This window comes from Clarias gariepinus, chromosome 14, assembly GCF_024256425.1.
Source record: "Clarias gariepinus isolate MV-2021 ecotype Netherlands chromosome 14, CGAR_prim_01v2, whole genome shotgun sequence".
Lineage (NCBI taxonomy): Eukaryota > Metazoa > Chordata > Actinopteri > Siluriformes > Clariidae > Clarias > Clarias gariepinus.
The window spans coordinates 10,449,633-10,471,515 of record NC_071113.1 but is presented as its reverse complement, the minus strand read 5'-3'; the positions used below and the strand labels follow the sequence as shown (position 1 = coordinate 10,471,515).

The following is a 21,883-nucleotide window of genomic DNA, read 5'->3' as shown; positions in this document are numbered from 1 at the left end:
TGCTGTGGCATGACCTCTGCAAAAATTCCTCCACAGAGATATGAAAGACTCATTGCCAGTTTTGCGACCATTTGATTGCAGCTGTCGCCAACAATTTTTAGGTTAGCAATTACTTTTTACACATGGGGCCAGGCAGGTTTGGACAGTTTTTTTTCCCGGCATTTGAAAAACTTATATTAACTCGGGTTATCTGTGTAATATTAAAATGTCTTTGAGGATCTGAATCCTTTAACTGTGACAAAAATGCAAAAAAATTATAAATAAATGCAGGAAGGGGCCAAGTTTTTTTTCAAAAGCACTGTGGTATGAATGCTTATTTAAGGCACTGTAAACTCCATGGTATAAATATTATGCCACTGTAGTTCATTGTTCCTGTCACACACACATTCATAACACTCTCTGCAACAATAGCAGTAGGTGCTTGTCGGCCAGACTGGAGAGACCTCGATGACATACAGATAAGAGAAGCTGTGATTTACATGGACAACAAAGAGGGAGCAGCACTGGAGTCTGGAGACGTCATTCTGTCTAGGGTAAGTCTAGAATTTACCACTGATCATTTATATACTCATACAGTGAAAATGAATACTTGCCAGATGTTATTTATCATACATTTATTTATCATAAATACAAATTACAGCAGTGATGGCTGTAATAAGCACTATCACCAACACTCATGATTGAACACTGAAGCACAAACTCCTGTTTGTTTAGAGCACATACACACATTTAAAAAAAATAAAATAAAAATCATGCATTACTTCAAGGGTTAATCAGAATCTAATTCTCTGTTCCTGCAGGCACAAGTGTTTGCTGAACTTTGAGAAGTTTTAAATTAAACTCCACCAGCCTTGCGCAACAAAACGACAGTGTTTAGGTCACTGGGTAAATATTTTCCATTAGGGCAGGAAGAAATCAGACAGTTTCTCACAAGCAGACAGAATTCCAGCTGATAAGAAAATATGAACCACTAAGTGTCACTAATGTTTGCTTTTTGATAGACAGCTGTATATTTGTTTTCCTTTAGACAAAGGGAATTTTAGGCCATATTTAAAGCTTATCCATTTAAAGCTAGATCCGGTTTTAGGTCTCCATTATAAATTATGCGTATTGAAGTATATGTGGTAAGATCTGTTGCTGCTAATGTATGAGTCAAATGCTGGAATAAACAAGCAGCTGCTGCTAGGTGAAACCGAAATGGATTAAGTATGTATGGTATTTCTTTTGCAATGCAGAAATGGGGATACAAGATGCGGTTGCTGCTAAGCTTGTGTTTGACAAGTGGAAACACAGCCAGTAAAGTATGTGACATAAAGTGCCACCGGGTGCAGAGAACAACTCTAATTTCTCAAACGGAACACGAGAGGACAAAGTAAACTTGTTTAAAAGACTGTTTTCAATGGAACTGATTAAAACACTATGAAGTCACTGAAGCTTGAGGATACTGATTTATATCTAGATAATAGTGTTAATATATAAGTATAGTAGAAATACAGTTAAAGCACAAAAAAATCTAACATGACTGAAATCTTACAATGAAATCTTATTAAAAAAAAATAAAAATAATAAAATAATAAAACCTCTATTGGGAATGGTTCCCGGCTCGTTATTGATTTATGGTTCTCTAAACTTACTGATTCAAGATCCACTTCTCTCTGTATACCAATTTTCATTATGCTTTTTAAATAATCCAATATTCTTGCTAAACAAATTAATGTTTTTTACAGTACTGCATTAATTATTAATCAAAGAAACTAATTACATTGCTCAGGTCATGATGAGCCAGTGAAAACATGTTTTGCTAGTGTAACATTTATGTATACCAATCGGCAAACCCCAATATGCTTCTAAATAACGAGTAAAATATTATAGTTAAGCATGTGATTTCCAAATTTTCCCTCAGGGATCAATTATAAATATATCTAATATATCTTGTTTAACCGCTCAGCACCTGCTGAATTGCGGACTAGCTTCAACAAGTCGATGGGTTGGACTTTTTGTTTTAAAACACAGTGATTGGCATTGGACTGTTGATTGGAAGGTCCTAGGTTCAATCCCCAGCACCACCAAGTTGCGTGAGCAAGGCACTTGCTCAGATGAAAATTATGAGATCAAATGAGAGTTGCTCTGCCAAATACTTAAATGTAAATTAGTGTTAAAATTATAAATTGAAGCTATATACATAGATTTGGATTTTTGGCAACTTTCATGGGCACCATTGCCCCATATAAACAAAACATATAAGGCTCTCATGGTTGGAAGAAAAAAAGGATTGTTTGGTTCACTGAAACAAACATGAAAAACATTCTTAAAAAGGCAGCAGGAATTTCTTTAAACATAACGAGGAAAAGCTTCCCCATCTCCTTGAGATTAACTCTAGGATCCTAAAACAGACTCAGAGAAGTAAATCAATCTAATTCTAATTACAATACAAAAGTAAGAGAGATGTATGGATGTGTGGGGATATGGTTTATAGAGTCTTCCCTCTTTGGTTTAACACATTTTCCCTTCCAGCACCTCTCCTTAGGCGAGTGCAGGCTATAGACGGTTCTTTATACACAACCTCTTTAGAGGAGAAGGCATCTTGGCTTTGGTTTTGGAACTGGTGGTGGACACAAGACTGCACGGATGGCTTCATCGAACACTGTCTTAAGGCCACGCTGAGTCAAGGCTGAACATTCCAGATATTTCACGGCACCTGTAGACATAGATTAGAATCTTATAGAACGGTACAAAAAGCAGCACGAGCACAAAGATTTGTGTCATTATTTAAAGGGGTGGTTCATGGGAATGTGCAACATGCGGTACTTTGCAAAAGTATTCATATCCCTTTAACTTTTTCACGTTACCATGTTACAACAACAAAGGTAAATGTATTTTATTGGGGTTTCATGGGATAGACCAACACAAAGCGGCACATAATTGTGAAGTGGAAAAAAATGATAAACACGTTAATATGCTTTGATCTAAACCATTCCCTTGCAGCTCTGGCTGTATGTTTAGAGTGGTTGTCATGCTGGAAGGTGAACCTTCACCCTGGTGTCAAGTCTCTGGTTTTCTTCGAAGATTGTCCTATATTTGGTTCCATCCATATTCCCATTAAGTCTGACCAGCTTTCCTGTCCCTGCTGAAAAAAGCATCCCCATAGCATGATGCTGCCACCACCATTCACAGTTTTAGTTTTCCACCACACATGGTTTTGCATTTAGGCCAAAAAAAAAAGTTGAATTTTTATCTCGTCTGACCAGAGCACCTTCTTTCACAGGTTTGCTGTGCCCCCCACATGGCTTGTCACAAACTGAACTTCTTATGGCTTACTTTCAACAATGGCTTTTTGCCATTCTTCCATAAAGGCCAAAATTGTGGCGTGGTGTGTTCCTTGGGTTTCAGGATGCTGTTTGGTTTGTTTGGTCACTAATGTTCTTTAACAAACCTCTAAAAGCTTCACAGGATAGGTGTATTTATATTGAGATTAAATTACACACAGTTGGACTCAATTTACTAAATAGGTGAAGGCAATTGGTTCCCCTGGTTTTTAGTTAGGGGTATCAGAGTAAAAAGTGTTAAATGCAAATCCACTCCACACATTTCCACTTCACAATTATGTACCATTTTGTGTTGGCCTATCACATAAAATCTAAATAAAATACATTTCTATTTATAGTTGTGATGTAAGAAAATGTGGAGTTCAAGGGGCACTATATAAGACAGGGCACTATGCTTTTGCAAGGCACTATATGAGACAGGGATGCTGAAGTGGACAAGTGTGCAATGCACTCAAACTAAGTCAGTAGTAGAGTAAACTAGATCGTATAATTGCGCAGTCCTATTAGTATGTAAATCTGGAAACCCTTTCCATTGCTAACCTATTTCTTTAGCCATAGCAAGGCCTTGTGGGTAAGTAATGGGAGTCAGTTTCTTTTCTTTCAGCTTCTCAACAGTGTCCTTGTCTTCTCTTAAGTCAATCTTGGTTCCAACGAGAATGATTGGGGTGTTCGGGCAGTGATGCCGGACCTCTGGGTACCACTGCAGGGAAACGAGAAGATGAATCATTCAGACTTTTACATATAAGAATAAAGAAATATAAACTTATTTTATATATATATATATATATATATATATATATATATATATATATATATATATATATATACACACACACACACACACACACACACAAGAAAACAAAAACTTTTTTTTCAGACAATATATTCTTTTAACATGTTAATAATAATTATTAACCAAATGTAGTCAATGAACCATCTTATCAGGTATTTTACAGGAAGTGCCATAAATGCTACATTGCTATCCATTTAGATGGGTGGATAGTTCATGAACTAAAAACTTTAACTTTTTAAAAATTTTCCCAAAACTGGTTATGTTATAAGGGAGTATATATGTTAAAAGTGGAAAGCATGAGCAACCACTGCTGCGCTAAATCCATTAGCAATTCATCTTGTGCTGGAAATTCAACTTTATCCTGTTTAATACCGTGACGCATTGTTTGTTCTGTTACTCCAACACATCACCACGATAACTAGCCTGCATACCCAATCCCTGCATCTCACATGAAATGAGTCAACTCCAACATCTGCAATCTTCAAAGAAATAATAATCATAATATTTCAGGCACAAGAGTCTGAGCAAACAAAATGCTGGAACTGCTTTACGCAATCCTCCAGACCAGACGCGTTATATCGGGCTCTTCCTCTTTCCTCGAAATCCAGATGTTCGTCTACACATGTCCGACACTTTGTATTATTTTACTTTCTCGTTCGCGCAGGTTTAAAAGGCAAGATGCTTACTTTGGCGCGGACGTTCTCGAACGAAGCAGGGCTCACCAGTGAGAAGCAGATTAAAAACACATCCTAGAGGGGGACAGAAAAATATATGCACAAGTATGAGATGAAACTACATCAGTAATGTTGAGTATGCAAGATAATTTCTGTGGCATTTCTTGTTTCAGCACGGCTGTGTGGAACCGGGATGAATGAAGTAACAGAGAGATCATTTAATGTGTGGCAGAGTGCAAACAGAGGAAGTATTCAGTTTCATTACAAGAATAAGGTGTGGTTAGGACACAAGCAGATACTTCATGCACATTGAAACACAAACAGATTTTTCATGACAATTGACACTGGCACGACAGGCTTAAATAAAGCATTAAGCACAATCATGAGGACTGAAAGGAGATGGACTGTTAATATTCACTCTGCACTGAGTTTGCTCTCGGCGTGGTACCGTTTGAGGGTAGGACAGAGGCCTGAGTCTGTCATAGTCCTCCTGTCCTGCTGTGTCCCACAGCCCCAGATTCACTGGCTTCCCATCTACCATCACATTCGCAGAATAGTTATCAAACCTGGTGAGAGACCGTGAAGGAGGTTTGTTTAAAATTATGTTACATGACAGGGGACTGAATTTAGCAGAGGAGTGTATAACATTACTTACACTGTGGGGATGTACTCTCCGGGGAAGGCGTTGGTGGTGTAGCTGATCAAAAGGCATGTTTTACCAACTGCCCTGTATTTGAAGAAATAATAATCTGCTAAGAATACTGTAGTGTACTGTATATAAAGGGTGTCACAAATACCAATATTCAAATAACACCATTGTTAGCAACACCCTATACTGAAATAAATAAGAAAAGATTTTGCAATACAAAGAATATTTTTCAAACATTAAGATTTTGTATGGAAACGGGCAATGTAGATTCCAATGATAAAATACATGCTCTAAAATACAGTACATCACCATGTTCATTAAAAAAAAATAATAATAATAATTTTATCATCAATATGCCACTGTTTGACTTTTTACAAACAACACACACACACACGAAGACCAAATAGCCTGGTCCCATAAGCATTTTGCCCAGTTTTAAATCAGTACTTTCCCTCTTATACTAGACTCATCATAGTTTTGAAACTAGCAATCGAACAGTAGGATCGAATAGAGTAAGATCCAACACCGCTTGACTTTTCTCTTTGGAGTCATCTGAAGCCAGTAGTCTATCAGAATATTTATATAAATTTACTTTTTTGTTTGATTATAAATATAAATTAATGTATCTATATACAATGCTAGGGCAAAAACGGTTGCACACTTAAAGATTTCATTGACCATCTTCCGCTTTGATTGTGGTGTACAGTGTGGTGGCGTACTAATGTGTGAAATTCTTTTATGCTCCCAGAATCACACTTTCACAACTTAAGTCTATCAAGGAAAAAAAACACATTGATGCGATAACCTGGTAATTCACTTCATTCAGCATGACAGCTGACTTCCTTTTATTGCCACATAAGGTTGCAGCGCCATGATCTGACTAACCGACACTAACACTTCCTCCAGAGACTTGTACAGTGGGCACTATATGCAAGATATGCACTATTCTTAACCTGACACACCCATCACTCCGGAATAGGGTCAATCTGAACCTATCATGACCTTTTTCAACTGCTTTAAAGTCCAATCTTTATGCTCCCTTAAAAATTTATTTCTCTCTTCCTGGTGAGTCCCACTAATAAGCGGTTTTCTGATGACCACACAGCTGTTTAGTCTCAACCTTGCGAGGTTTCATCACAATGTGTGTAATTAGAAATAATCTTATTTTCACTATTAAACTGTGATTTCTTCCGTTAGATTTTACCATGAATCTTTACTAAGCATTTCCATGAGGAATCTCAATTCATTATTACTATTATATATATTTTTAACCACATTTCTTTCACAAAGTCGAAGATTCAGCACAGACCCTACAGGTTTTAATGTCGTCCTAAAGGGTTCTTTAACTGAAAATTGTTCAATACTTAATACAGGCTAATAATTTTGTCCTGAAGGGGTGACTATTTTTTGGCCAGGTGGTCTACATGCCATAATTTGTATATGCTGTATCTATACATCTCTCAATCTAAACACACATTATTTGACATGTACTTTAAATAACCTGCCTTGCGATAAAATTGGCACCCTGTCCAGGGATAGGCTTCAGGCCCTAGGATAGGCTTCAGGCCCCCCCCGCAACCCAGAATACAGGATAAAGCGGTATAGAAGATGACTGAGTAAGTGAGTGAGTGTAAATAATGCAACATTTAGTTACTGTTATTGAAAAACCACACAGAACTTACTTAACACATGAAAGTGCTTGATAATGTATAAACAATTGTAATTTTCCATTTTCTGATTTATATTCACATAAAATCCAACACAAATATTTTTTCCCCATTTGACATTTAGATAATTTAATAAAAAAACACGAGGCAAATGCAACAACAACTCTCACAACCTGAGTGAAATGTCATAATGATTATGAATGAACTACACACCTTCCTTGACAAATAGTTTGTGAAGGTATTTATGTGAGAATTTTTTAAAAACAAAAGTTGTGTTCTTTTCCTGACTCCATGACACGTTAAGTGCGATAAATAACATCCTTTAATAACAAACACAAGACTAAATGTTACAAGCTTAAACGGTTAAATGGTGGTATCTCTAATTTAGCCAGTTTATTTAAAGATGAAGTCCTTAAATCTTTTAAGACACATAGAATGGATTACCAACTTCCTAAAAGGGGGATTTTTTTTTCCAAATTTCTCCAACTACGTCACGTTATTCAATCTGAAATGAGATAGGGGAAATTTTGCGGGGAAATATCTGATAATGAAAATCGTCTCCTTTTCCTGGGGGCACTGAAGGGTCAGATTTCCTATATGTATGGCTCCATGTTACCAGAAACCTCTTTACCTTTAAATCCTCAAAGAAAGATTTGGGAAAGGGATATGAGGCAATCACTCAATTATGATGAATGGCTCTCTATTCAGATGATTTTTTTCTTCAACTTCAAACTATATGTGTGAGCAAAACTGTGTATGTTATTTATATGATAAAGTTTTTGTTTAGCCCCAATATGGGTCTATAAAAATGGTTCATGGTTTGCTAGCTAGAAAATTCACATTGTTCCCATTAATATATTTACTAAATCCTTATATTTATTAGTTTATTAAATGATATCACTTATCTGACAAAGAATTTTGTATTTATCTTATGTTCATCTTCTCCCTTCTGTCATGACTTAAATCTAGTACTGAGTAAATCTGAACTATTCTGAAGGATTTGGGCCCCTTTGTGGGACTTACTTGAACAGTTAAGAACCCAGTCCTGAGTTGCATTCAAAAATCTTTTACCCATTTTTCTTTTCCCTAATTACTCTTTCAATAGTTTGTTTTGCCTCTTGCTTTCCATGATTCCAGTCTTTTATACCAAAATATCACTAAAATGATAAAATGTGTTTAAATGTCTGCTCTGAGTGTCAACTGTATACTGATCAATTGTTCTGTAATTTTTTTCCCTACCTTGCGAATGATAGCATGTATAGTTACCTCAGTCCATGCTACGTTCTTAAGTTTTATCAGTGAAACGTTTTCTAACAGGTGGCACGGTGGCATAGTGACTAGCACTGTATGGTCTAGATGACATACAGGTAGAAGTAGAACTTTATGTTCATGTTGCTTACATTATCAGAATATACATTCTATTGCTTTAACACTTTTAGCACTTTCTGGCATGTGGATTTTACGTTATTCATCAATCCATTAGTCGACTGTTAAATTAACCACGTAAATAAAATGTAGAAGAGTTAGTTCCCAGACTGCTGACCCAGGAGCAGAAGGTGCATGGGTCAAAGTCTGCCATAGAACAGATGACCCTTCATCCATGTTGAGGATCATTACCGGTGGCAAAATGTGGGTGGATGGGTACGATCCTGAGACGAAGCAACAGTCTTCACAGTGGAAGAGCCCATCATCACCATGTCCGAAAAAGGCGAGAGAGATCCACAGCTCGACCAAGTGCATTCTCGTCTTTTTTGACATTCAAAACATTGTGCTTTGAGAACTCATCCCCAGGGTTCTGACTGTCCGTAGTGAATTCTCCTGGCAGGTTTTATAGCATTTAAAGAAGGAAGTACATCTAAAGTGACCGGATCTTAAAACTTTTTGATACTACCTCGTATTACTTAACTTAGTATTCAGGAGTAGTAGCAGCATAGATATATGAGCGGGGCGTTATTAAAGAAGATGAACTGCGTATTTTGGTCTGCGCATGCGTACTGAGCGTGGGCAGGGCAAACTAATAGAGCACGAGCTTTGTTGTTATGGAGATAATAAAATCAATAGACATGATAAAAACAATTAAACGAGTGTGGTTTAGCGACCTGTTCGGGTTGTAATAACCAGGCAATAACAAAGTTTATAAGCTTGTTATTTATTAGAACAGGATATGCCTCTATTAAGACTAACACTGCAGGAATGCGGAAAACTAATGAGCAAGTGAGACAAGGTGATAAAGAGTGAGAAAAGAAAACACTGCCTAGTTTATAAACTACAGAGGCTGACATTAATAAGCTGAGTTTGGTTGTTTTGTATTATGATCAACTTTGACGGTAACAGAAAGTAAAAATCTCTTAATAAAAAAAAAAAAACAAGGAAAACAAACAAGACACACACTCACCCGTCTCCTACAACCACACACTTTATGGCCTGCATGTCACAGCTGGGTCTCTGCTGCTTGTTGTTTTAGAATAAAAAAAGTAAAAATAAAAGCACACACACACTCCCTCTGTCTAGCAAAAAAAAGCCTCCAGTTGAACAAACAGAAGCCACCACCCAAAAACAAACCGGGAGAAAATCACAGCTCCTTTAATAATAATACCGCCCTCCTCTTTTTTTTTTTTTTTTTTTTTAGCTCACATGCCTGTGACTCCCCCCGAATCCGTATTATGACGGACATCTTTCTTGCGCTATGATTGCCTGACTTTCCTCAAACATATCGCTGATTGGTTCAACTTAGTGCGCGCATGAGTCCTTAACCAATCGTAAAGTAAGAAGGCGGGGATTATTGGGAATACGAGTGGGAAGGAAAAAAGGCAATAAGGAAAACGCTCTACCGCCGTCTACTGGAGAGAGATGGGTAGTACACGTGGAGCAAACACAGTGAGATACTGTATTTAAAAAAATAATAATATTATTACTCTGATAATGGCATTTTCTTCCACTGAGGTGACTGACTAGATTTTTAGATAAAAAGGTGATTTTGGAACTTATAGGAGTGAGTATATTTTCTAATTAATTTCAATACAGTTAATTCCTTTATCGACTATATTGCTTCATTCAGAGTTTTAGGCCACAAGGCAGGGACCCAAAAAGGGTCACACAGACCCAAAAAAGGACTCGTACCCGTACCCTGTGATAACCACTAAGCTACCGTGACAAATAGATGTGTGTGAATGTTTTTTTTAAAAACTGATTTTAGTACTATCATTCAGGCATTTTGTTTCATTTAGGTGTCTAATTAAATAGAAGGGTGATTTGGAAACACAGGAATTAATTGTATTTAATTAGCGAAAAAAAAAAAAAAAAAAAACTCAACAAAAACATACATCTGCTATGGATGGTCTCATGGGAAAATACGTCACCCTTGTGCTCTTACGTGCAAAACTTTAAATAAAAAAAACAAACAAAAAAAAACATTTCATTCAACACACACTCAGTATTGTTTGATTACAGTAAAGCGTTATGAAATGATTTATAATTTTACCAGCTGCATCCCGGATAAGGCTGGGTTTCCTTTCGTCTTTACTTCTTCTTCGTCATTCCTGGCTTCTAGGAAGGAATCTAGGGTGTATCTACCATACAATAGGAGGGCAAATGTTTGTAGACACCGTTTATATACGTATTTACTGTTTCCTGAACTACTATATCAGATTTAGTTCCAAGTTGCTGTTATAACTCCACCCCACTTTTCATGGAAGGGTTTCTCCCAGGTTTTGGAGATTTTTCTCATTCAGCCACTAGTGAGGTGGGGGTCAGATACAGTACTAACGTAATCAAATGTAGTCAGTGTTCCAGTTGATCACACAGGTGTTCTGTGGAGAAGAATCCTCCAGTCCAAACTTGGCAAACAGTGCCTGCATGCAGCTCAGGCTGTGCACAGGGCCAGTGTCATGCTGGAACAGATTTGAGCCGCTTGGTTTCGGTTACAGAAATTCGTAATGGTACAAAATACCAAAAAAAAATTTAAAAAAGAAAACATTGCAGCAGTTTGGTGATACACAAGTATGATTATCAAGTGTCCACAAACATTTGGTCATATAATGTGATAAACAGTACCAGGTAAAAGACACCTTTTAATTATAATGGGGAAATTAAACAACAGTCAGTTGCTATTTTAAGACAAGGACAGTATTGTAGATAACCTTAGATTAGAGCACTTATGAGGCTTTACAGAGAATAAGTAGCAGACATCTCCAGATCAGCTGTTCACTTCCAGTCTTGGGTCTGTGTACATGGAGTTTGCATGTTATACCTGTGCTTGATGGGTTTTCTAAAAGGTATGCTGGTTTCCTCAGACAGTCCAGACATGCAAATTACCCTTTCTGTACAAACTCCAGGCCCTCGTGAATCTGTACAGGATAAGCAGTACAGAAGATATGATAAATGAATGAAAAAAATAATAATTAGATGGCGTGTCCAAACTTTTGATTCGTACTACATGTACATCACTGGTTGACCAGAATGGTTTTATAGGAAGTCGCCACTCTTCTTGGGTCTGACAAATGAATAATTAATTCTTAAAGCATCTTAAAAAAATTAATCTTTATTTAAACATCCCACACGAACAAAATATAACTTCATTGCAAAAAATCCAACCTGTGGTCCCTCGATAATTACAAAATGATTTGAAAAGCATTTACAAAAATACACAATATAAAGTCTTACTAAGATCAACACAAATACATAAAAAAATAAATAGTGATTAATAACAGTCTCTCTTAGCTGGGCACTTGAAAAATCATTACACTATATAGGAAAATGCAAAATTATTAGACACACTTAAAGCGGACAAACTATTAACATTATGTACAAACATGCTGTTTAAAATACACTGTAGTCCATTTTGTTTCGAATCAACATACTGAGTGTTCTTCAGTGCAGTTCAGACCACGCCGAGTTCGCTGCTCTGTCTGTGTCGCATGCCGGAGTAAAATCACACAGAGGTGAAAGAGGAGAAAAAAAATAATAATTAAAAACACAGGTTCCAGATGGAGAACTTTCTATTGTCCGAGAGGTACGGAAGTGCAAAGCACAGAGGCAACACTCTGAGTTAAAGCAAAAGTGATCATGTGTGTTTCCATGTTGTGTCAGTGTGGCGTGGGATGTCCTCTGTGAAATTCCACATCCAATTTAGTGTTCGATCACAGCTGTACCGGCTCGCCGTGAACCCGGAATCGGTACAGGCACGTGTACTCGGGGTGACCCCAGTTACTCAGCACTCGCAGCTCAATAATCTGGAAGGCTTCCGTGTTGTTTTCCTGGAAAGATTCAGTTAATGACATAAATATCATCATCAACAGGCGCTGCACTGATAAAGCATATTTATTTTTAGTACAATGTGTACAACTTGTAATGATAAAAGAACACAGAACTGAACATTGGGAATTAACTCGGGCTGCATATCTCATTATGGTTTCCCATCCTGCAATCTTCATTATTTCAACTTTAAACCAGAGGCATACCACAGGTGGCGATAAAGAGCACAACAGCACTGGGACACTGAACTACAGTACATGCAGCCTATATTCCCTATATATATTCAATGAGATATGTACTAGAAAGTAGGGAGAAGTAACTGGTTTTGAATGTGGTTTTTGGCAGACAGTCATGGAAGCTTGTTTAGCAAGAAAACAGATCTGATAACCTTGTGTCATCCTAAACACTTTGCCCCCAAAGTAAACCTTTCAAAATTGGTCCAGAATGCATCAGAACAGTCGATGTTGTTCAGGCTGCGCCCTTGTGCCTACATCACAGCCGTGCTGATATTCAGCAAAACAAAACGACTTCAAGTGTTATATTGCTTAATTTTGTCTATATACATCTGAATATAAAATAATGCTTTATAACTGTGCCATTATTATAGCTCCATTTTTCCTCTATGTTAAAACGCTTCCCCAGGTATTGTGTGTAATTAAGGCTTAACCTCTTAGACCATGTATATTTTATATATATATATATATATATTTTTATATATATATATATATATATATTTTTATATATATATATATTTTTATATATATATATATATATATATATATATATATATATATTCAGGTTTAGTTTAGAATTTAGTTTTTTTCCTCTCAGAGAAGGATGCTACATAAGATTCTGACAAATAAAATCAGAGAAAAGCACATTTAACATGCAGTACTGGGCAAAGGTCTTGAAGCAGCCCTTACATCTTCATATCAAATAAAATTATGTATATTAAATTAAAAGAATATAAATGCTTTATTGCAATAGCCTGTAAAGTGCCTAAACTTACAATTTAAAAATTGGTAGTTTATGCAACAACCTCATTTCCTGTCTCATCTGTTCCAGTCACTCAGAATTCAGGATCACCAGGACACTAATCGCCAGCCTGATAATCAATTATCTGTACCCGTTTCTCACTGGTTCATGCCTTAATTTACATGTTTTTTTCTTAAATGAACTATTCTTTAAAACTACATTAAAAGTCTGGCTCTTTGGAAGCAAACAAGTTGTTCGCACAGTGCTTTAGGAAATCCCATATAAATGAGACCCCATCCAAACAGGGCTTAAAAACATTTAGTGCGGTTCTCTTACCATGACCAGGTAGGTCTGCAGTGCGTCTCCATCCTCTTGGTAGACGTACTCCCCGAGCAGCTGCCCCTCCTCCTGCTGTTCATCCTCAAGACCCTTTACAGAATGGCAGAATAGAATGAAAGTCACCCTTTTACTGTACAACCTTCTCCACTTCAGAATTAACCATAGTCTAATTAAAAAGTACTCCTACACATACCACAGTATTTTAAAACAGACCTTGACATTACAGTGAGCGGACTTGTAAAAGTGGAGTGGCATAAAAATGACACATATCGCAAACATAATCTTTAATTAATAATTTTTTTAAATAAAGAAATTTTGTTGTACTTTTATTGTGCTATATATAAAGTTATATATTAATACTTATCTGCTTGGAACTGAAAAATGTTAAAATCTGTAACATAATATATAAAGCCTAATCTGAGCCAACTCCTGAAACTAGAGTCGAAAAGAGTCACAGTTTATTGTAGCACGAAGAACATTTTCCCAATGACTATTATAGATGGCTGCCTTAATATAGTTTTAGCACAGTTTATATTATTAACCAGACTGCATGTCTTCAAAATTGTCCGTCTTGATTTGCATGATTTGTACAGACACCAACACGGGCTACTGAGAATCTAAAACAGTACGCAACAACAGAATGCATTTTGTCTCTAAAGCTTGAGGGGAAACAATTTACAGATTTGACATGGAAGAATATTCATTTCATCATTAAGCTTAATTGTGAGTCTTATTTATCTTAAACTGATTTTCAAATCAACAAATCTGTTAGCAGTCATGTTTCTGTACTGTGGTCTTACATAGACCGTGAAGTTGCGTGGGGCGCTGCTGATGTTGCCGGTAGGTGAAAGAGCTTTAGGGATGTGTTCCAGGGAAAAGGCCGTAGGAACGATCTTTACACACAGACGAATCACCAGATAGCCGGTTGAACCTTTAAATGCCCAGCAGTTACCAGGATGAACATCCGGCTGATGTGGGAGAACGACAAAAGAAAGGAAATCGTGTGAACTTGTTGTTTGGATATTACTGTATGACATAAGCACCAATAAGTAATAAGAATGGGGCTCACCTGTATTACTGCACGGGGAGACTGCGAAAAGTACCAAAGTGGAAAACCGAACAGACTCATCAGTGCGGTCTTTGTCTCGTATGTCTCGGAACAGCGTGTGCTCAGGATGCTGCCGCCTAAAACAAACATAGTACAACGGTTAGACAACTTGGATACAACACTCACTTTCTAAGACACAAAACAGCATTTCGAATCGAACCCTTGATTCCTCAGTTGTACGTGACTATCATGGCGATCTTTAGCATTTAAATTAATTTATTAACTTTTAGAAATTCAGAAGCAATTCACACACACTTTTTTTTTTTTTACCCTTAACTTTTTTTATGCTTATAGTGAAGATGAACCGGTCGATCGGCCAGTGACTAGAATTGAGTCTGAAAAGTGACTGAAAAGTTTCCGATCTGTATTTTTCTCCAAACTGAGTTAATTGGTCTCAAACCCACACGCTTACACAAAATACTGTGTGCCAATGAGTCAAAAATTTCTCATCGTCAAGTTGAGTTTGAGACTTTGGAGGCATTTAAGGTGGGAAAACATTATCATTTTTTAATAATCCAACAGGTGGCGCACTCTGAACCATTTATACATTTTTATATAATGCAGTAGGTGTGAATTACTTACTAAGTTAGTTTAGAAATAAAAATTAAGGCGAATGACAGCCGATCTGCTCAGTTAAATGTTAAACCCTTGTATTTGAAGTTAGTTTGTATTGTTTAGATTCTCACTTAAAAACCAAGCACAGCATTTTATGTTATAAGGAACAAGCTACATTGAATTATTCGTTCAACCTTTTAGATTTAAAAAAAGGATATTTATAAAATCGTGATACTTAGAATAGAATCGAAGCGGGACCTAGTTGTTGTAATATTGTATTGTAAAGTGACTTGTGATTCCCGTCCCTAGTCTCCAGTGTGTACACAAAAAGAACATTTCATTTTTTTCCTTCATTTTTGTATGAGCCAAAGCTTAAACAAGCCAATGAAATATGTCCCCCCCATTGTGAACTCATAAGACGATCACCCCCTCCTCCGAGGCTGGTTGCTCAGCTGTGCTGTTCTCTGGCTGGGCGTGGTTCAGTAGGAGCCCACGTTACCTTGTTAATAAAATAAAACATGGGGCCTTTGAGGAGCAAAATATTCCAATGAAGATGTTTTTGCTATTAAAATCAGGCATGTGTATTAGTTAATTTTACAAGTAAAAAATACAGGAACCAAAACATCTCATGTTTATAAAAATCTTAACACTAGGTGCATTCCCCCAACCCCCTCTGGAATGGGAGGGAGTACTGCACTGCATAAAAGACCTGTTCCTCTGATACGTGTAGTGTGAGAAAATACATGCTTAAACACTAATGCATCTGGGCCGCCACAAAGTAAAAGCGTAACTGCAAATGTTAATTCGTAACCAAATGGTGCCTAGTCAGAGCTTAGAGTTCCTCTAAAACCTACTCACTACTGTAAACTTCGTTTTGATACTGTACCTCCAGACTCCAGAGCGTAATCCACAAGCCCAATACGGTCCTCAGAGTAGCGTTTCAGAGCGTTCTGCACAATCAGCTGGACATCCTAGTGCAAAAAGGTAAAGGGTAAGTAAAGGTGTCGAGGAACAACCTAAAAACTTGCTATATCCGTGACGCTTACCTCTTCTGATAAGCCAGATTGCTCAGTGGCGTGCAGGATGCTCTGCGTGATCACCTCTTCGCTTGGCTTTTGTTGCATCTCCTCCATCTGAAGCGACAAGTTACCCAGAATACTTTTCTCGAGAGCACTGAGTGATACCAGGAGGTCCGAGTTGCTCACGAACTGAGTGGAAAGCCAGTCCATTAAAGAACCCGGCAGCTTCACGTCCTTCTGCTCACTTCCGTACAGAAGAACCTGGAGCTCCTTCTTGACCTGTGCAGATATCTGCAGGGCAAACAGAACCAGCAATGATGTGACTTGTACCACTTGAAAGAAACACTGATACGACATAAATAACAAAAAGTGAAGTAACCGGCACACGACTTACTGTGTCATGAAGAGAATCCAGCTGTTCGCACCTTCCTTTACAGCCCTTCACCCCCTGCAGGTCGGCCCGAATGCTGCTCAGGGCATCCTCCAGCTTGCGCACTTGTGCCAGCAGGGTCGCGTGAGAAGCACTATCCATTTCGCCGCTACAGAGAAAGCGATGGTCAGGTGTGATTACAAAACTTTGAAGGAACATTTTACCTTGCAGTTCAACAAAGCAAAATGTATAGAGATTATACCCCTTTAATACTTAGTATTATTGTTCTCAATACATTAATTGGCGGAACAACAAAGCGTGTAGCGAACACAAGCAATCTCATATTTAACCGGAAGTTAAAAGGACATTCTAACATAGATCTCAGCGAGACGAAACTTGCCAGAAGGACCAGAAACTTGCTACTTGTCTCTAATCCAGTGGGTAAACGACTGTAATTTGTGTTATTTCACTATAATATTGGTTAGGCACTCAGCTAGTTTGCACAATATAAACATACAACATAGCACTAGCATTATATTCTTCATGCATTTTATTACACTTAATTTTTATTTAATTTCTATCGTATTTCTTTTATTCATATTTATTTCTTATTTGTAAACTTAATTCTCTTCTAGGGTCAATGGCAGCCGTAAAATGCATTTCACTACATTTCGTACTGTGTATGTTTGTGTATGTGACAAATAAAATTTGAATTTGAATTTTGGTTGAATTATACATAAGTAATTAAAAACTGAGTGCAGTGATTAAAAAGCATGTTATAACTCCAATACAGATGTAAGCCTTATGGTAACACACCTGACAGTAGGCGGCATCTCAACCTCTGGTCTCGTTTGTAACTCCTTAAAACATCAAACATACACACAAATCACTTATATGACCTATAGCGAAATGAAACGTGATTGAAATCAAGATCGACTTCTGATCCATACTACTGTACCTCAGTCCTTTGCGCCAGCTCCTGAAGAAGAGCTTCGATTTTGGCTAGGCGGGACTCCTGAGTTTGGTACCCGGCTTCAAACTCTTCCTCATTCTGTAGGAATAAGACAAAACATCCTCTACTGATTATCCTGTCCTAACTCCATCTGGAAATAAGGGATTATCTTTCTTACAGACGTACCTTCTGCGAATGTCCGTCCTCTTTCTCCATCTCTTCTTTTAGCAGGCTTAATTTCTGTTCTAGAAGCATGCCCACCCACTGGCCCATGGCCTCTTTATCCATGTTTGTACGCAGCTCTTCCTTAAGTGAGCTGCACAGACCCAGGACCTCCGTGTGTCTCTCCTCCTGTTCACCTCCTGATGCGGTCACTTTATCCCACAGCAGACCCAGGCTCTTCTCTATCTGTGCGAGTCGTCCCGAATCGACCGCAGATACAACCGGCGGTTCCTGCTGAAGCCACGGCAACGTTAATTCCCCAGAGGGTAAAACTTTGTAGGCAGAACTGACACACTGGATCCTCATTTACCTGAGACCCTGTCTCGGACACGATGATATCATGTTGAACCTTATCAACTGGGGTGGGTAATGTAATATCGTGTTCAAAAGCGGCGGCTTCATCTATCGTCGAGTCTCTGGTCACGTTTACAACAGGCCAAAGTGTCGAGAAGCTGAGCATTCCCCAGTACCACAGAACGGCTAAATAGCAGAAAACAAATTAGGACAGAGATGGAAAGAACAGGTTATTACAAGTTTTTTGGGAATTCATCAAAGGTCTTAAACATGAACGCATGTGCACTGGTGAACTCACCAAGCGTAAGCACAAAGGGAAGAATAATCAGGAAAAGCTTCTGAAGTATAGGCAGGATCCTGCAGAAAAAGATCACAGGTGTTAATTCTGAGTGAAATTTGTCTTGAGACATGTTCACAGCTTTAAAGGCAGAAAAGTTTCAGTTAAATATTTAAAGTCTCAAATTTTTAGCATATTCTGCTCGCTGCAGGAAAAGAGCTTGAATTAGTGGCGCAGTGGTAAAGTGCTCGCCCTATCATCCGGAGATCCGGATGATACTCCGCCCCAAACGGTGCGTGAGCGAGCAGTTCGAAAAAATGGTCGGTGACATCACGTGGGTTGGAGGAATCTCGTGATAAGTCTGGTGGTAGAAGCTTAATGTGGGAGCCCCCTAGTGACTGGGAGGAATTGGACACTACTAAATTAGGGAGAAAAAAAAAATCCCCCCCCAAAAAATAGTAAAATTAAAAAAATTTATTAATAAAAAAAAAAGTGATATCACAATGATGTTTAATAGAGCAAATGGTGCTCCATGCTTAATGAAATACATATGCACAGTCCAGCTCTATTGCAAAACATTGTCAGTGACTATGAATTAAATCTCGTTTGCTTTCAAATTCACAGTGAAACCATGTCAAGGAATTTCAGTTTGAATGCACGTGACAGGTTCCTACATGCACGGGTACAAATCTCTGCTTAAAACTTAAAACACTTATTTAAAAAAATAAAAAAATAAATAAACTAACCTGGTCAAAAAAAAGACGTTGAACAGAGACATGAATGTGACCAACTGGTACCATGCCGTTCCCAGCCAGTGTAACACCCCTGAAGCTGCACTCCCTGTAAGAACACACACACACACACGCAGTCAACCATAAATCAGGCCATGAAGAAGATAAGCATAATGGGGTAGGGAGTTTGCAGGGGCCGCGACCACAGATATTAGAGTAATAAGCTGAGAGCTGAGGAAGAGAAGGAGGAAGAGAAGGAGGAGGGAGAAGTCACGCCTTGACTCCGCTGTTAGTCAAAGTGTTAGGGAGAGAAGCAAGGTCAGCTTACACACTACTGACAAGAGAAGCTCTGGTGCTTACTGCTGTGTGAGGAAAGTACCATGATGGCAAAATGTTGACTTTATGACAGCTATAGCCTCAATTGGAGGTCAATTCAGCCTTTGAATAATCAAATTAAGAGTGTTAAACGCGTGCTATTTTTAAACAAGCGCCGTTTTCCCTCCTGAGGATGCTGCTTGTTAGGAAGGCCAGGGTGTTAAAGTTTAGTTTCACGTGATGCTGAATTGCCCAATTGTGGCTTTAACCAAACAGCTAAAAAGCAATGCATTGCTTTCTGACTTGAAACAATCTGATGAAGCACCAATGCTAAATGCTGTCCCTCTGCCAAGTCAAAGCAACCTGCATTGAAAGTTCCCAATGACGAAGAACACAGCTCATGCTTGTGAAGACTAGAATGTTTTTGGCTTCACACCGACACACAGGCATGATGTTACTCAGAGACTGCACACTACAAAAGGGACAAAGGCACAGTATTTGAAACAGGATTAGAAAGGGGTTAGGGAAGCAGATTATGCTCAGGAAGTCCTGTAACTGCATCTCATGCAGGGATTTTTTATTTATTTTTTATTTTTTGTGCAAAAAGCTGAAAATCCCATAGTAAATGACCTGGAGACACTGCAGCCAAATAGAGAACAGAAGGAATCTTCCTCATGACAAACCAGGCTGTTGAAACAAGGTCCTGGAACGCCTTTAACACACTGCTGCCTGGACACCATCAATGGGGAGGAAAGCAGAGTTATTTACTCATCCGTTTATAAGAAAGCTCCAAACCCAACACACTGAGACGTTTTGAACCAGGGAGTACAAAACCTGTGAATGTTATGAGGAGCCACAGAATCTCGACCAGCCACAAGGCACTGGAGGACCCTGTGGAGTCCGTGATTGTCCTCGACGTCTGTTTTTCTTTGCAGTCGTCACCTGTTGGGGTTCGATGAGATGTACAGGAAAAAAAAAAAAAAAAAAAAAAAAAAATTTTTATATATATATAAAATCATCATCAGAACTGGATTTATTAGATTTAAAACATCAAGTAAACAAGTATTAAAATGTAAACAGGAGTGAACCATTTTCCGATCGGCCATATATAAATGAAACGGATATGCCTTTGTGTACAAACGCAACAGTCTGCTCAAGGTTTGCTGCCATGCATTCTTGGTGAATCATGCCGTTTTTGTTTGCAGTGCACGAGGACGTGACTCATCTCCTGCTGAGCAAAGTAATAAACACACCTACGAAGAAGGGATCCGCGGACAAAGCACTAAAAGCCCGCCTAATGTTTTCAGAAAGCGGCTTTCAGTGCAGTGTATGGCATCTAACCTGATCCATTCAGACGTGCAGAGCATGTACAGTACCCTATGATTAGTCTTCGCTATGTGGTGTGTATATGAGAGAGTGAGAGAGCGAGAGAAAGGAAGAGAGGAAGTGTAACATAGAGGCGTACTTACACAGAGGGCCATTAAGAGCGTGCGTGTCCTTTTGAATCACCGTTTCATTTACATTCATGGTTCCACAGTAACTAGCATGACCTACAGAAAACCAGCACAACAAAACACAAAAATCATTCTATTCCCTCAGGCTCCCTTCTGCAGTTCTTACGCGTCTGATCAGAGCCCAGGATGTGCAGGGGTGGATTCAGACAGGCGAGATTTGCATGTAACCAAGGTAATGCCCATAGGAGAGAGAGAAACATTTGTTTATGTGCAATACGTCAAGCTCAGCTTTTTTTTTTTTTGGTCACAGAAGGGTTAAATTGTGTTGGACATAGTGAAGAAGTGCCTGACGGGTGAAAAGTGCATAGGGATAAAACAGAACTTGAATCAGCAGTTGGTGAAAATCATTCATTGACACTGAACATCGACACCAGAAACGAAAGATGTGACGTGACAGACAAGCACCACAGGAGACCCTTAGATTAAAAACTAACAAATGATCAAGAACAAAATTAAAATATAAAATCAGAACAGGGTACTGATCACATGCTTGACCTATCCGAGAAATCTTGAAGGATAGCGGTGTCAGCAATGACACAAAGGATTGAAAAGTGGTAAGAGGCAGCAGTGCTCAAGACGCCGTTATTACCTCCGTTAGCACTGCCACTGCTGGTCTTCCTCAAACTGATATACTGAGCTGGCAGTGTGAGGGCTGCAGCGGTGGTGGCACCTGCTTTCCTGCACACCCTCACACACCGGTCTGCCAGTGAGCACAGCTGGACTGAAGAGAGATCGGGGTTAAGACACAAAAGCAAAAACGTTAACACCAATGCAACTCATAACTTCAACAGCTACTGTACATACACGGAAACGAGAATGTGGAAGAAACAGGTGAAGTTAAGGGCAGAGG

At 38.4% G+C, this 21,883-nt stretch overlaps 2 protein-coding genes across 10 annotated transcripts in view; both read right to left on the bottom strand.

The window, feature by feature from the left end:
* Nucleotides 1-599: 599 nt before the first annotated feature.
* Nucleotides 600-9,633, bottom strand: LOC128541292 (ras-related C3 botulinum toxin substrate 1-like). 2 transcript variants are annotated; one of them, XM_053511645.1, is made up of 6 exons: nt 9,505-9,633; nt 5,449-5,520; nt 5,212-5,359; nt 4,806-4,868; nt 3,867-4,026; nt 600-2,698 (listed from the first exon to the last, which is right to left on the bottom strand). In XM_053511645.1, the coding sequence occupies exons 1-6, from the start codon at nt 9,537-9,539 to the stop codon at nt 2,568-2,570; spliced, it is 609 nt and encodes a 202-aa protein (XP_053367620.1). In that variant the 5' UTR covers nt 9,540-9,633; the 3' UTR covers nt 600-2,567. The 2 variants fall into 2 exon arrangements, with proteins under 2 accessions (XP_053367620.1, XP_053367621.1); XM_053511646.1 differs by having other exon boundaries at nt 5,242-5,359.
* A 2,000-nt stretch (nt 9,634-11,633) lies between these two features.
* The window catches only part of sun1a (Sad1 and UNC84 domain containing 1a), a 30,302-nt gene continuing 20,052 nt past the window's right edge, over nt 11,634-21,883 (bottom strand). For 4 of the 8 annotated variants that reach the window (XM_053511635.1, XM_053511640.1, XM_053511638.1 and 1 more), the window contains 17 exons: nt 21,623-21,754; nt 20,989-21,069; nt 20,354-20,461; nt 20,150-20,248; nt 19,220-19,313; nt 18,495-18,553; nt 18,213-18,382; nt 17,867-18,136; nt 17,687-17,779; nt 17,545-17,588; nt 16,753-16,897; nt 16,386-16,649; nt 16,226-16,310; nt 14,746-14,861; nt 14,477-14,644; nt 13,674-13,766; nt 11,634-12,364 (listed from right to left, as the gene is read on the bottom strand). In XM_053511635.1, the coding sequence (XP_053367610.1) occupies nt 12,248-12,364; nt 13,674-13,766; nt 14,477-14,644; nt 14,746-14,861; nt 16,226-16,310; nt 16,386-16,649; nt 16,753-16,897; nt 17,545-17,588; nt 17,687-17,779; nt 17,867-18,136; nt 18,213-18,382; nt 18,495-18,553; nt 19,220-19,313; nt 20,150-20,248; nt 20,354-20,461; nt 20,989-21,069; nt 21,623-21,754 (2,138 nt within the window). In that variant the 3' untranslated portion in view covers nt 11,634-12,247. The remainder of the gene's footprint in view (nt 12,365-13,673; nt 13,767-14,476; nt 14,645-14,745; nt 14,862-16,225; nt 16,311-16,385; nt 16,650-16,752; nt 16,898-17,544; nt 17,589-17,686; nt 17,780-17,866; nt 18,137-18,212; nt 18,383-18,494; nt 18,554-19,219; nt 19,314-20,149; nt 20,249-20,353; nt 20,462-20,988; nt 21,070-21,622; nt 21,755-21,883) is intronic. The other 4 variants (XM_053511636.1, XM_053511642.1, XM_053511641.1 and 1 more) reach the window with 4 other exon arrangements.